We start from the raw sequence: 14,157 nt of genomic DNA, 5'->3' as shown, positions 1-14,157 counted from the left end.
AATAGACGCAACAGAGGATCACCGTTAGGAAGGAAATACAGGAAGATTGATTGTGACAGTGGCTAGGTCACCCTGCTAGATTGTGCAACTACTATATTGTGGAGAATATATAGATGTACATAGTATGAATCTCTGTGGGTCATTCCTCCTAGATAGTTTTCCCAGTTTTTGCTATCTCAAAAATTGGGTGGTGGCAGCTAAATCAGAAGGGTAAAGTAAAAGGATCAATACAATAATAACCAACGGCTCCCTTGACGTCACCTTGTTAATAGTGTAAGAAACCTATGTATGAAACTTTGCCCTGGAGTGACATTTATGATTTATACCTGGTTAAGTGACACTCCACACATGGTCAATGACTCTGGTCAAATGTCCTAGATCCCTCCCCACCACCGTCGAACTTGCTTCTCGCAGTCCTACACACGCTGTGGTACTGTCTACACCATCTCTCACACACTATCCACCTAACTCTCTTTCCCTTAGTCTCCTTGTCACACTGAATACACAAACTGTCCATGTTGTAACTTAAAAAAAAAAATAAATAAAATAAATAAATGCACACACAGGTAGCACTACTCACCAGTGATCTTGATCTTGATCTTGATGCTACAGGTGATGCAGAATTTCTTCTGAGTCAGGCCTTTGTATTGGCAGCGCCTGTAGGGAAAATAAAAAAAACAACACAAACAACAAAGAGGGCAATCACCATCTTTCACGCCACTAGTTCCTGCATCTAGCACGCCACATTCTCTCCAGGAACTCTTTTACAGCCCCTTTCATTTGTCTCCCCACAGAGTCCCAGCAGCACCACCATCCACTCCCTTCCTGTCATGCTCCAGCTCCCTCAGCACCACTTGCATCATCTCATACCTGTCTCTGGCATACTTCACACACTCCAGCACCACATGCTTCACCGTCTCATCCTCTCCCATGTCACACATCTGGCACATTTTGCTGCGGGACTCAGACCATCTATAATTCCTTGCATTCACATCCATACACTGTGCCCTAGCTCGGAAGAGAAGGTCCCCACCCAGGCTTCCATCATACCACTTCTCATACATTGGGGCCTCTTTCTCTCTATACCATTTCAAGGTGCTCTTTTGCTCAATCCTATTCCTCCAGTCACTCAGTCCCACACTTTTCACTACTCTGTCTATCTCACTCCTCCACTTCCTTACACCCCATTCTCTACCCTCTCCATTTCTAACTATCATACTCCAGTCCTTCTCTAAGTGCCTTCCTTCTACCTGCTGAAAAGCCCAACTAGCTATTAGACCACTCTTCACCACCATCCTGACACACTTTTTCCCCCACTTGCTACTCCTGACATTCCACAGAAACACTTTTCTCACTATTCTAGCATCATTCATTTGCTCTAACCTAGCCTTATACCGTAGGGTCGCTTTTACATACCTTTCTCTAAAAGTGCTCCAACCCATGTCTCCCATAAGAGCCTCTACTGCTGCATATCTAGGTGCATTAAGTGCCATTCTTGCAACTCTATTCTGCCCTATTTCTAACTTTTCTAGTTCACTTTCATTCCATGCAATCACATCCATACCATACATGATGCTCAGAACAGCCACACTCTTCCAAACTTCTCGCAGCACGTCATATTTACTCGCCCTCATCCTTGCTGCACTTCCTAGCTGACCTACCCACTGACTCACCATGCTTATCTTCTCATTCTTTGTCTTCACGCAGCCAACCGGACTCATCCACATCCCCAGGTACTTGTATTCATCTGTCTGTTGCATCTCGTTCTCACCTAGTCTCCACACTGAGTTCCTCTCATCCTCTGACCCATTCACAACCATTACCTTGCTCTTTTCACTGCTAAACCTCACTCCAGTCTCATCCATACCCATCTACAACATCAAGCAAACTCTGAAGCTCTTCTGCCGACTCACTCATAACATCATCATCATCTGCACACAAATCTTATCATTACCCACATTTACACCTGCATTCATTCTCCTCAATCTAGCAGCCAGTTCCTCTGTATATAAGCTAAAGAGGGTTGGTGATAATATGCAACCCTGCCTAACTCCTCTTTCACTCTTCACCCAGTCTGTCTCTACATCTCCTAGTTTATACTTAGCTCTTGTATCCACATACATACTTCGCACTATGTTAACTATATTTGCACTTAACCCAATCTTTTCTAGCACTCTACCTAGCATTTCTCTGTTCACCCTAACATATGCTTTCTCTATGTCTAGAAAACCTAAGTATAACTTCCTACCATCTTTCTTCTTTCTCTCAGTCAATTCATTCACCACAAACATACTGTCTTCAGCTTTCCTGTCCACACGGAACCCATTCTGCTCTTCACCTAACACTCCATCTCTCTCAATCCGTTTACACAATCTTTCATTCAAAACCGCACTAAACACTTTTCCTACTGTGTTAACTAACGCAATCGGCCTGTAGTTTTTCAATTCATTCTTACTCTTGTACCCTCCCTTATGCAGCAAAGTCACCCTGCATTCATTCCACATTCTCGGCACTCTCTCCTCCTCCTATCAATCACAACCTCTCCTCAATTTTTGTACATCCGGCCCAGCTGTCTTCCCATTCTTCTGCTTCTTCACACATTTCTCAACCACCTCCCTGCTGATCCTTTAATTCAACTCGTCTGCATCCTTTCTCTCCAGTGTCACACGCCCTTCACCCCACATCAAAGACCTCACCTACACCTCCAATCTCTTCCCAAAACTCTTTAATTGCCCTTCTCATTTCTTCCTTATCAGTCACCACTGCCCCATTCACCTTCAGGCTCTCCACATTCTCACTGTCAGACATCCCCTCACCCCTCAGGAATTTGTACCATTCACGACCACCTTCCACACCTTTCTCTCTAAGGGACTGAATCATACTTTTCTCATTTAACTTTGGCATTCATTATCTTCGCTTCGTCACTAGCTGCTGACTCACGTACGCTGTCCATGCATTCAGGTACTCACTTTCAGCCTCCTCACTCTCATGTCTCCTCTTTCTTAACTGTCTGCACACCCTATTCAGTCTGTTCCAGTTATCCCTTCACTCGGTGGTCACAGCAGGTGATGTTTTTGTCTTTTCAACGGTACCTAAGACAATAATACACTAATTTGTCAATGAGACACATATGCTGGATAAATGTTTTTCTTCTGTTTTCTATCCTATGACAACAATAGTACGCAACAAAATATCACAAATCAACGAACTAATCATATGACTCATTCTACTTACCTACCGTAGGTACTCATTCATTTTCAGTTACCTAAGGTACAAAAATGTTGATAATTTCTAGTATATTTTTCTCATCTGAAAATTATACTTTCCTCAAATTTTGAATGCATATACACTAATGTTTTTGTTTTATTTTTTCTTTTATTTTCCTTCCCTCTCAGCTGATCCGAGGAGAGGGTTAAGTCTGGCAGGCTGCTGGTTGTGTTCTTCCCATGTGTGCCTTTCCTTCACTGCCACAAGGACAGCAGTCAGTGCACCAGTGTGAGTATGAGCACTGCGTAAATGTGTAATATAATGCAGAGAAAGAATGGGAGCGTGGGAGTCTGGGTAAGAGGAAGAACAGGTGGGTAAGGTAGCGAATTTTAGTGGGAGGAAGATTGGAGACTGACCCTGGTGCTGAATGTTGCATTAATCAAGACTTTACGTACTGGCAGTGAGAATCAGAGAGAATCATCATTGTCACCCTTCTTCATTATCTATGTGTGGTTATCCTCTTCGGGGAGGTGGTGTACTGTCTTACAGCTTGGGGGACGTTAGTGACAGTCGCCTCAAGCACTTCTCTAAATACTACACATCCGGCCAGGAGTCCCGTTAAGGCTTCCTGTGTGAGGATGGTACGAGTGCACAGGTGTAGTAGTGGTCGCAAAATTATGAGATGAAACTTTCACAGAAAGAAAGAGAGAGAGCGAGAGACTTTCTAAGTGTTCACAGAAAGTGTTCTAGCTACAATTAATATACATGACTCACCTGAAACATCAAATTTCAGTGTTCTTCACATTTCTCCCACAAAATTACAAAAAAAAAAAAAACAATAAACATGTTTTGTAGCTCCACAGTATTCTTAAAAACCATCCATAAGGCAGAAATGGTGCTCTGACAAGTTTGCTGGCAAACTGGAGGCACAAAATATTCACTGAAATGTGCCCATATTGTTTGCATTATGAAGAATATAGTGATAAGATTAGCCTCTTCTGAAGTTAATACTTACTTGTCAGTTACAATGTAAGATTGCAGAATGTGAAACTTGTACAAGTTTCTGGAAACTGTAAACCATGGTACAGTGGAACCATGCATGCTTTGGGGTCCAATGGGTCTCCAAGCGCACGGGTTCGAATCCTGTCCACGGTCCAAGTGTAGGTTGGGCTTCCTCATTCGGGGCAACGGTTTCCTGGCGGGTGGGCTTTGAGATAGGAGGTACCACAAAAAGTATCACCTTTAGCCAATAAATTCCCATGAAAAGCCTACATGGTATAAAAAAGATAAAAGCTTGATAAATATTACTAGTAATAAATATTAATGTTTTAATACTAGTACTAAAGTCCACATAGGCACATTAATATTCAAACACCACATGCATCTTGCTTCTTGCCTACTTTTCTCATGTTTAAAACACTTAAATTTGTTGTTCAGTCACTTCAGTGTTTACTTGTGCATTTTACAGATTGTGTTGAGTGGACATGCCATCACAAGCCATCAAGCCTACCTCCCTTGGGATGACAGGAATCAGGAATAATGATACCTGGACAGATGGCCTTCCTATCTGCAAGCTTTCAGGTACTCAGTGTGTCATCACTGTCCACCATATGAATATTGTTATTGTCTATTGTACTTTTACCTATCTATTTGGGTATTTAATACCTTCATAGCCAAAAATTACTGGATTGAGTAAGTACGACATGCATTTGGATGGATACGTTCTGCTTTAGAACGCATCCATATTATATCTAAAATTGTATAAATATTTGGAGGCTTGCTCCATTGAAGTAATGCAGAGTAATTTATTCATAACAGCCTAATTAAGTATGGGAGTGGATGATTCCTACAGGCGTGGGGATGTCAGCCAATCAGATGTACCGAGAGGATGGAACACCTTGCTCTGAACACGAGTATGAAGACCGCAGCATCCATTTCTGCCTTGACCAACAGAATAGCACTTACCTCTATGGAGTGTTTGATGGACATGATGGAGCGAGGGCTGCTTACTTTGCTTCGCAGGTAAGTCCTATTGAAAATTTAAGGTTCAGATTAACAGCAAAAATTATGTAGTGTGCTTTATTCACAGAAAGAATTTTGCAGGAAATAGAAATTCCTTTGAGATAATAAAGACGACAGATACTAATGGAACACGAGAGTATCATTAAAATTAATGTTAAAAATAATATTTCACTAGAAGTGTAAGGCTTAGGCTTGGTCTACAGGAGACAGAGCTGTTAACGTCCAAATATTTAGCAGGAATTGTGGCAATGATATAGCATAGCAAGAGATACACCTAATTCATAAAAAAAAAATAATAATAATTTCTGCCTTTGCCTGCAGAGGATGCCAGCAGAATTAAGTTTTGAACAGTTAACAGGGAAGACAAGTGAGGAAGAAGTGAAGGAAGTATTCCGAGAAGCTTTCCTAGCAGTGGAAAATGCCTTTCTGGAATCAGTTGATCCCAAAATAGCTGAGCGTACTCAGCTCCTTGACAAGATTCCAGATGGAATGTCCCAGTTTGAGGTGGCCCAAAAATTTCCAGAAACTGTCAGCAGACTGCAGGTTGGTATGTTGAGGATTTGTTTGCTATCATATTAATCTGTTATAGTTACCAGTAAATGCAAAATTTTTATCCAAATCATGAAAATCTATTCACTGCCACTACAGGTCCTTGACCAAGAAATACGTGGAGGCACAACAGCTGTGGTGGCCTTGATGCATGGCGGTGTTCTCTATGTGGGCAATTTGGGAGATTCGCGTGCACTGCTTTGCAAAAAAGACAGGTTGGTTGATCTGTTGATTAAGTTAAGGTGCCACATCATCATTAATTGTATGAATGCAAGTGTTTCAAATCAATTTTGACTATTTTTTCTTATTGTAGAATAACTGGAAATGGCTTTTCCTCCACAGATCGGGTGTACTGAAGGTCAGACAACTCACAGCAGATCACACCACTAGCAGCCATGATGAAATTCAGCGCCTTGCTGCTCTAAATTTGCCAGCATCCAAAATAAAGGGTTAGGAATATTTGTATAAGTTTTTAATCATTTTACATTTATCCATTTTTGGGATAGAAATTAATGACTGTGGACTTTCCCACCCCCTCTCCAACACAGGAGCAAAGTTTGGTAACCATGAACTGACTCGTTGTATTGGCAACTACTTTGTGAAGGGTGGCTACAAGGAGTTCGACATCCTAAGCTTGGCCACTTCAGAACCAGTCATCGCTGAGCCTCACATCACATGCTTGCCCATTGATGAGTCTTGTAGGTCAGTGATCATCCTGACAAAATATTTTCACTATTATTTGTCCACGTTCGAAGTGAAATACTTTTCTTAATCTCTATCAACATTACATTTTATGAGGCCAGTCATGCTCATAACTATTGTTTTATAGTTTCCTACTACTGATGAGTGACGGGCTTTACAAGTCGTATCAAGATTCTACAGGATCGGAGCAGGTTAATAAGGAAATTGCCCAGATGGTGGTGGAGCAAGTGAGTCTCACACATCATATTTCAAATTATTGTATTTTGCACGTAGTTGGCATCTCACATGGTAAAGATTGTTTTTCATCACAGATTATTATAATTCCTTTGATGTAAAAGAGAGAGAAAACAAAAAAAACAGACCATGTGGAATAGCATACTACTGCATAAGAAAATGTTTTAGATTAACCAATGTTTAACCACTCACTAGTTATATAGTTTAACTTTATCCAAATTAATTTCTGATCTTTCTTAATATGATATGGGAAACTATTGTCTTGTATATAAAATATTTTCCTTGACTAATTTTAGATAATTGACTAACACATTGCAGAAGCTCACCTCCCCCAACCAACCACAGACCATTTTCCATTCCATTTATTTCAGTTTTGAGTCTATCATACTATGTTCTAATTGTTTCCTCAGTTTGTGGAGCAGCCTACCCTGACCAGTGTGGCTCAGACTGTGGTGGACAAAGTGGTACGACTCCACCATGACAACTACCTCACCAAGCGAAGCAATGTCACCTTCAGGGATGACATCAGCCTTATTATTCGCAACTTTAACTTCCAGCTGCGTGGCGCCCTGACCCCCGGCGCCACCTCGCCTCGACCCCCACCCAGACCTCTGCCACGTCCACAACCACAACCAAAGGTGCTCAATGCTTTTTTCAGGCTAGTAATTGTGTGAAAATAATGTTCATACTGACTGAAGTAAAGACCTGCAATATGGAACTTTTAATGATCGTTTTTAAGTTTGTACGGCTAGGCAGACAGCAATAGTGGGACATGATTAATTTTTCATTACACTCAGACAGCAGATGAAAAGTAGTACTTTAGAATATAAATACTGTCTGACTCAAAACAAATTTTATCTTGCAGGAGTACTTGTCTTCCTCCTCCAGCAGTGAGGACATGACCCTCCGCGAGGACTGTGATGTCTTGTCTGGCCTGCCAGATGCTCGACTTCTGCCTGGAGGACGGGGCCATCGCCTTGACTGCCTAGATGGGGTTATCAACTCTGGGGACCTACACACCACTGACACCAATACCACTTCCACTGAATCCTCTTATCTTCAGAACCCCAGTCTTACACAGTTTTCCCTAGATGAAGATGGCAGGATCCTCCCCTACGTTAATTTTGATCTCTACTATCAGGCAGTAGATGATGCCAGAGAGGCTGGTCTCATCACAGACTCTCAGATTCACATGTACAAATGATGCCACTCAACCTCTCTTCATCCCCACACTCACATACTTGCCTACTGGAAAGAGTCTCAAATTTCTAGTCACTATTGTTATGTGTTTTCCAATTCTCTGCTTTGAGAAACAAGAATTGAGCTGTTCAATGAAGAGTAAAATTAGAAGGTATGATGTGTGATGTGAAAAATAGGATAGACGACCAAAATGTAGCATGTGATGCATCAAGAATTTATATATTTTGTTCGCTGGAAATTGAACTGAGCAAGACGTCTTATTTTATGGGTTTTGTGAGGTGAGTGCTGACTGGCTGTTACCAAATATTAACTCTCCTAATATTCTTTGTTTTATTATTTTTTTACTTTGATTTTGCAATAAGAGTTTTGTACAACTCTTCATAAATGGCTAGCAGAAATATCCAGACAGACAGGCAGTGTGTTTGGGATTCAACTCTAAACTGACAATGAATGAATGCTCCATGTGAGTAGGTTCCTAGCCCGGCATCACCTGGGCATAGTACAACACAGTATAGCAGAGATAACCAGCCAGCTTTCATTTGTGGAAAAGACAACCAAGTCACCACTAAACTTCAACATTAAGACTCTTTTTACTTCACTTCCTTCCTTCTTTCCTTCAACACTACATGAATTTTGACATCTATAACCTACTAAATGTAAAATATATTCAAGTACGTACAAAGATTTTGTTCCATGCAGAAATGATGAAATTTTGTGTTGTACATACTTAGGCAGCTCATTCACAGCTTGTATTATGTGAGTGAGCAAACTGCAGATTACTTTGTCTCTTCAGCCGTTCAAGACATCTCATTGTGTAAATATAATCATCTTTCATTACCTAGGGTTGGGTCACTACTATATTATGAAAGAAAGCATCCCCCATAAGTCTTTGGCAACAGAACATGTGCACATTCTCATATTCATAAATATTGTATGATACTTATATTCTGGAGCAACAAAGTATTTTCTTATATGTATTAAAGAGTTCCCAATAGTAATTTACACACGTTTAATATTCCCATCAGATATATTTATTTTATAACCAACAAATATAATTAATGTTATCTTTCACATTTTTTTTTCTTCACCATGAACAGTCATAGGGATGGAAAAGGGGGGGGTTGAAAAATAGCAATACGTGTCATAGCAAATGTAATACGTGTGAGGAAAGGCTAAAATATAGGTTGAATTTTTTCTAGAAAAAAAAAATGCCTAAAGGAAAAACGTGAACATTTTTTTTTTTTTTTTTTAATCTTAGAAAACCTTAAAATTTTGAAAAAAAAACTTCAAATTCAATGTTTATGCTGTCTCTTCTGGAATGAAAAGTGGCGTTTTAAGTAAAATAATCACATCTGGCTTTGAAAGATTAAAACTTTAATGTGTTCATGATCATAATACAAAAATTAGCAATTATCGCTAGATTGGAACCAAAGATAGCGACACCGATAAATCGATGTGAAAAATAACTCGGATGGGTTTTGATTACTTTAGAATACGTTGGGGGGGAGGGGAGGGCTGGCATGAGTTAGGAGCGAGCGTAGCCAACCAAACAGCTGGGGAAAATTTGTTAAGGTCAGCTAATTTCCGAGACACGGCTTCATGCAGTGTATGCAGAGGCATATTATCGTCTACTTGTGCTACTGTTACAACAATAAAGTTATCAATGAATCAATCAATCTTGTGCTACTGAAATTTAGCAATGCCTCTGCTACTCTTTCTGTATGTGCTAATATTAGTACAGTAGTATTGTATATTAATATACTGGTAAAACAAAATAGTAATGGGCAATAATTACCACAATAAAAGCAATAGTAACAGTAAGAAGTAATAATAGTAGTAGTAGTATCATTTTCTCTCTCTCTCTCTCTCTCTCTCTCTCTCTCTCTCTGCAACAAGACGTAAGAGAGATGATGTGAGGCCCATCACTCTTACGTCTTGATGCAGCAAAATGGAAAGAATCCTACTAGAGAGACTTAACTTTGTTATCGAAGACCAACTGCACGAGTCACTCTATGGTTTTATGAAGGAGAAAGACACATCAGGAGCTCTCATTAACTGTTTGACTAATGAGTATGACTACTGCAGGACCTTCATTGACCTAAAGGGGGCGTTTGATAGGGCTAATGGCGATATAATATTATTTGAACTGACAAACATGGGTGTCAACGGTAAATTACTACATTGGGTCGGCGACTATCTGTGTGACAGAAAAGCAAAAGTGTTTTTTTCAGGGAGCTATCTCCAATGAAAAATGCATGGAGTTTGGTACCCCTCAAGGGGGGGTTCTTAGTCCGGCACTCTTTAATGTTCTTATGAATAAAGTTGTAAAAGAAAACTTTGGACGGAGAGTTAATATCACCTGCTATGCTGGTGATATTCTAATACAGAGCAAATCTATGAAAGCAATGCATGAGGCAATCTCAAGATTTACCCCCTTGTCACAAAGACTGGGCCTTATTATCAATGAACGTAAGACAAAATTTATGTGTCGAGCCAAGACGAGACAGGAGCTTCACATAAACAACCAAAGCATTGAGAGTCACCTCTTATAAATATCTAGGCGTGTATATTGGTTACACTGTTGAGAGTAAGGAGGCAGAAATCAATTACCTTAAGACAGTGTTGTGCAAGACTAAGGGCCTTGAAGATCCTAGCCTGGCATGGCAGAGGCATTGGCGTGCCAGTCCTGAGAACATTGTATATCAGCACAGTGAGGTCTCTCTTTGAGTATGCCAGCCCCGCACTCTCGTGCTACGGTGACGGGAGACTTGAAAAACTTGAGAAAATTCAAAACCAGGCTATGAGATTTATATTAAAATGTCCTAAAAACACACACACAAGTGCTATGAGGTGGGAACTAAACCTGCCATCACTAAAGAATAAAATCACTGAAATTAGTGTTACATCTAGTGTTAGACATTTAAGAAGTAAAAGTGGAAACAAACTCAGAGAGAATAAAAAATATAAGTAGTGGAGTCTCCCTGAGTCATAAACAAGATATTGTAGCGAGGCTGGCGTACAATTTTGATGTGTATGACATACCCAACAATGATATAGAGCAATACACAATAAGAAAAGTAAAGCCATGGGAAGCTAAAATCCCAGACATATGTATAAAGCAGCTTAAGTATGAGAAGATGCAGTATTTTCCTGGGGAACTAAGAGGGCTCTTTGAGCAAGAAATAGAGGATATGAAAAGTGAAAATGCAATGCAAGTGTTCTGTGATGGATCAGTGAGGGAAGACGGTAGAGCTAGTAGTGGAGTGTTTTTGAGGCGAGTGACAGAAAACGGAACCCAGGTTGATGACGGGTACTCGTATAGATTAAGTGACCACATTTCTTCCACACAGGCTGAACTGTGTGCCATAAAGTGTGGACTTGACCTCCTTCAAAACATTGGGGGAGACGTGTGCTTTTTTAGTGACAGCAGAGGGGCACTCGGAGCACTGACGAGTAAACACCCAGTACACGCAGACGTCGTGAGTGAGTGTAGGTTTACTATTTCAAATATTGGAGAGAGATACATAAAATTCATATGGTTGCCATCCCATGTTGGAATATGTGGGAATGAGAGAGCAGACCAACTCGCCAAAGAAGGAGTGGAAAAGATGAAATTGAAATAATCTGCAAAACAACTCTGGCACAAATCTCCAGGAAAATAAAATATAAACATGTTGAACAAGAACAAAGTGAAACAGTGAATAAATGTGAAAGAAGTGAATCTCTTAATCATTATTTAAATGTTATGAGTGCTACCAACTTCACTTATGGAAAGTATTGAGTCAGCTGGAAAGACAGCGTGTGCACGACTGTGACTCGGATACAAATATTACTGGGAATTAGGTGTGTGGTGTGAGGCCTCAGCCAGGGAGTGTCGTTTGTGTAGAGAGCCTGATGCCCACACACTTGTCCACTACGTGCTCCAGTGCCCCGAGCTGGCATACGCCAGAAATGACAATAATACATCCACAACACAACAAATAATATGGATGTTCAATAACGGAATAGTCACAGAACTGCTACAAAGAAATAAAAAAGTGAAACAAATTATTGCTTAGGAAAATACTAAACATGTAAATAGGTATAATATATACAACAATTATCTTTCTATCTATCTATTTATGTATACATATGTGTATATGTGTATGTATGTGTGTATATATATGTATATATATATGTGTATATGTATTTATATGTATATATGTATGTATATGTGTGTATATGTGTGTATATATATATATATATATATATATATATATATATATATATATATATATATATATATATATATATATATATATATATATATATATATATATATATATATATATATAAATATATATATATATATATATATATATATATATATATATATATATATATATATATATATATATATATATATATATATATATATATATATATATATATATATATATATATATTCAAAGATCTGTATACTTTATAAAACATTTAGGTATAACTTGTACTAGAAAATTCAAGCTTGGGATGATGGCTACATAGGTACATCCACTTTAACACTTTTCCTTTCAGTCCTCCATAAATCTCTAATTTCCATAGCAGTCTCATGTGAGGTACAGTTGCGGCCTGTAAACTCCTTGCCAGTCTTAGCCCATATATTTTCCAGTAGCGATATCTGGCACATCCACACCAGGTGAAGGCTTCTGGTTCAATTGGATTGGTTAAACTCCCTCAAAAACTAAGCCTTAAAGCTCCACCCACTTGACCCTCCCCTCCTGGTCCATGCCCTGTCCCTCCCCGTGACCTCAGAATGTCACCACCCCATTGTGTGTGTGTGTGTGTGTGTGTGTGTGTGTGTGTGTGTGTGTGTGTGTGTGTGTGTGTGTGTGTGTGTATTCACCTAGTTGTAATTTTACAGGGCCTGGGTATCATACTCGTGTGGCCCCGTCTCCATATCTACACACATCCAACTTTCCTTTAAAACTATGCACACTCCTCGCTGACACCACCTCCTCACTCAAACCATTCCACACCTCCACACATCTTTGTGGGAAACTATATTTCTTCACATCCTTCAAGCATATTCCCTTGGCTATCTTTTTACTATGCGATCTCGTAGTTCTATTTAATTTTTCCTCTCTCAACATCATTTGCTCATTATCCACTTCATCCAGTCCGTTCAACAGTTTATTAACCTGTATTAAATCTCCTCTTTCTCTTCTTTGTTCCAAGGTAAGCAAATTCATTTCTTTTAATCTCTCCTCATAGGTCATTTCTGCCAATTCCGGAACCATTTTTGTTGCCATTCTCTGCAATTTCTCCAACTTCCTTATATGCTTCTTTTTATAAGGGGACCAAACCACTCCAGCATATTCCAATCTTGGTCTGATTACCGTACTAATTAATTTCATCATATCTTTATCCATATAATGGAAGGCTAATCCAATATTTTTTATCAAATTATACGTGTCTCCAAACATCTTATCAATATGAGCCTCAAACTGCCCATGGTCTTGTATTATCACTCCCAAATCCTTTTCCTTGTCCACCTTTTTCAACACTACTTCTTCACCCATCTTATATGACCCTCTTGGCCGTCTTCCACTCTTCCCCATCTCCATCACATGACTTTTGCTCAGATTAAATTCCATTTGCCACCTCTTGCTCCACTCCCAAATCTTATCCAGATCTGCCTGTAAAATTTCACAATCTTCTTCACTCTTCACACACCTACACAACTTCGCATCATCCGCAAACAAATTAATATAACTGTTTACTCCTCTGGCATGTCATTAATATATACAAGGAAAAGTATTGGTGCCAGCACTGAGCCTTGTGGGACTCCACTCTCCACCACCAACCAGTCCGACTTTGCATCCCTTATTACCGTTCTCATCTCCCTCCATCTCAAGTAGTTTTCCATCCACTTTAACACTTTTCCTTTCAGTCCTCCATAAATCTCTAATTTCCATAGCAGTCTCATGTGAGGTACCTTGTCAAAAGCTTTCTCTAAATCCAAATATACACAGTCCATCCATCCTCTCTCTCTGTATTTTGTCAACCACTCTTGAATAAAAGCTCAGTAGATTTGTTACACATGACCTCCCTTTCCTAAAGCCAAATTGATGATCCGATAATAACTTATGATCCTCCAGGAACTGTATCCAATATTTCTTTATCACCCTCTCACAAATCTTACCGACCACACTTATTAGAGACACAGGTCTATAGTTAAGAGGCTCTTCCTTACTGCCTCCCTTA

At 39.6% G+C, this 14,157-nt stretch overlaps 2 protein-coding genes across 5 annotated transcripts in view; one reads left to right on the top strand and one right to left on the bottom strand.

Annotated features, from left to right (window-relative positions):
- Nucleotides 1-3,185, bottom strand: part of LOC123506350 — a 29,548-nt gene extending 26,363 nt beyond the window's left edge. For 2 of the 3 annotated variants that reach the window (XM_045258374.1, XM_045258373.1), the window contains exons 1-2: nucleotides 2,970-3,185; nucleotides 581-657 (exon numbers count right to left, since the gene is read on the bottom strand). The gene's annotated coding sequence lies outside the window, so the exon portion shown is untranslated. The remainder of the gene's footprint in view (nucleotides 1-580; nucleotides 658-2,969) is intronic. The other variant, XM_045258376.1, reaches the window with a different exon arrangement.
- A 197-nt stretch (nucleotides 3,186-3,382) lies between these two features.
- LOC123506349 (TGF-beta-activated kinase 1 and MAP3K7-binding protein 1-like) lies at nucleotides 3,383-8,912 on the top strand. 2 transcript variants are annotated; one of them, XM_045258371.1, is made up of 10 exons: nucleotides 3,383-3,495; nucleotides 4,676-4,788; nucleotides 5,060-5,229; nucleotides 5,551-5,772; nucleotides 5,878-5,993; nucleotides 6,121-6,227; nucleotides 6,327-6,480; nucleotides 6,608-6,707; nucleotides 7,125-7,352; nucleotides 7,580-8,912. In XM_045258371.1, the coding sequence occupies exons 2-10, from the start codon at nucleotides 4,692-4,694 to the stop codon at nucleotides 7,916-7,918; spliced, it is 1,533 nt and encodes a 510-aa protein (XP_045114306.1). In that variant the 5' UTR covers nucleotides 3,383-3,495; nucleotides 4,676-4,691; the 3' UTR covers nucleotides 7,919-8,912. The 2 variants fall into 2 exon arrangements, with proteins under 2 accessions (XP_045114306.1, XP_045114307.1); XM_045258372.1 differs by lacking the exon at nucleotides 3,383-3,495 and having other exon boundaries at nucleotides 5,026-5,229.
- Nucleotides 8,913-14,157: the final 5,245 nt, after the last annotated feature.

This window comes from Portunus trituberculatus, chromosome 19, assembly GCF_017591435.1.
Source record: "Portunus trituberculatus isolate SZX2019 chromosome 19, ASM1759143v1, whole genome shotgun sequence".
Taxonomy (NCBI): domain Eukaryota; kingdom Metazoa; phylum Arthropoda; class Malacostraca; order Decapoda; family Portunidae; genus Portunus; species Portunus trituberculatus.
The sequence above is the reverse complement of the archived record's forward strand: the minus strand, read 5'-3'. Positions and strand labels throughout refer to the sequence as shown.

Bases quoted from the DNA above. Each gene is read 5' to 3' on its own strand.
- LOC123506349 (XM_045258371.1), top strand. From the start codon at position 4,692: ATGCCATCACAAGCCATCAAGCCTACCTCCCTTGGGATGACAGGAATC. The intron at 5,994-6,120 runs GTTGGTTGATCT...TTTCCTCCACAG, and splicing joins CTGCTTTGCAAAAAAGACAG to ATCGGGTGTACTGAAGGTCA. The intron at 7,353-7,579 runs GTGCTCAATGCT...TTTATCTTGCAG, and splicing joins GTCCACAACCACAACCAAAG to GAGTACTTGTCTTCCTCCTC.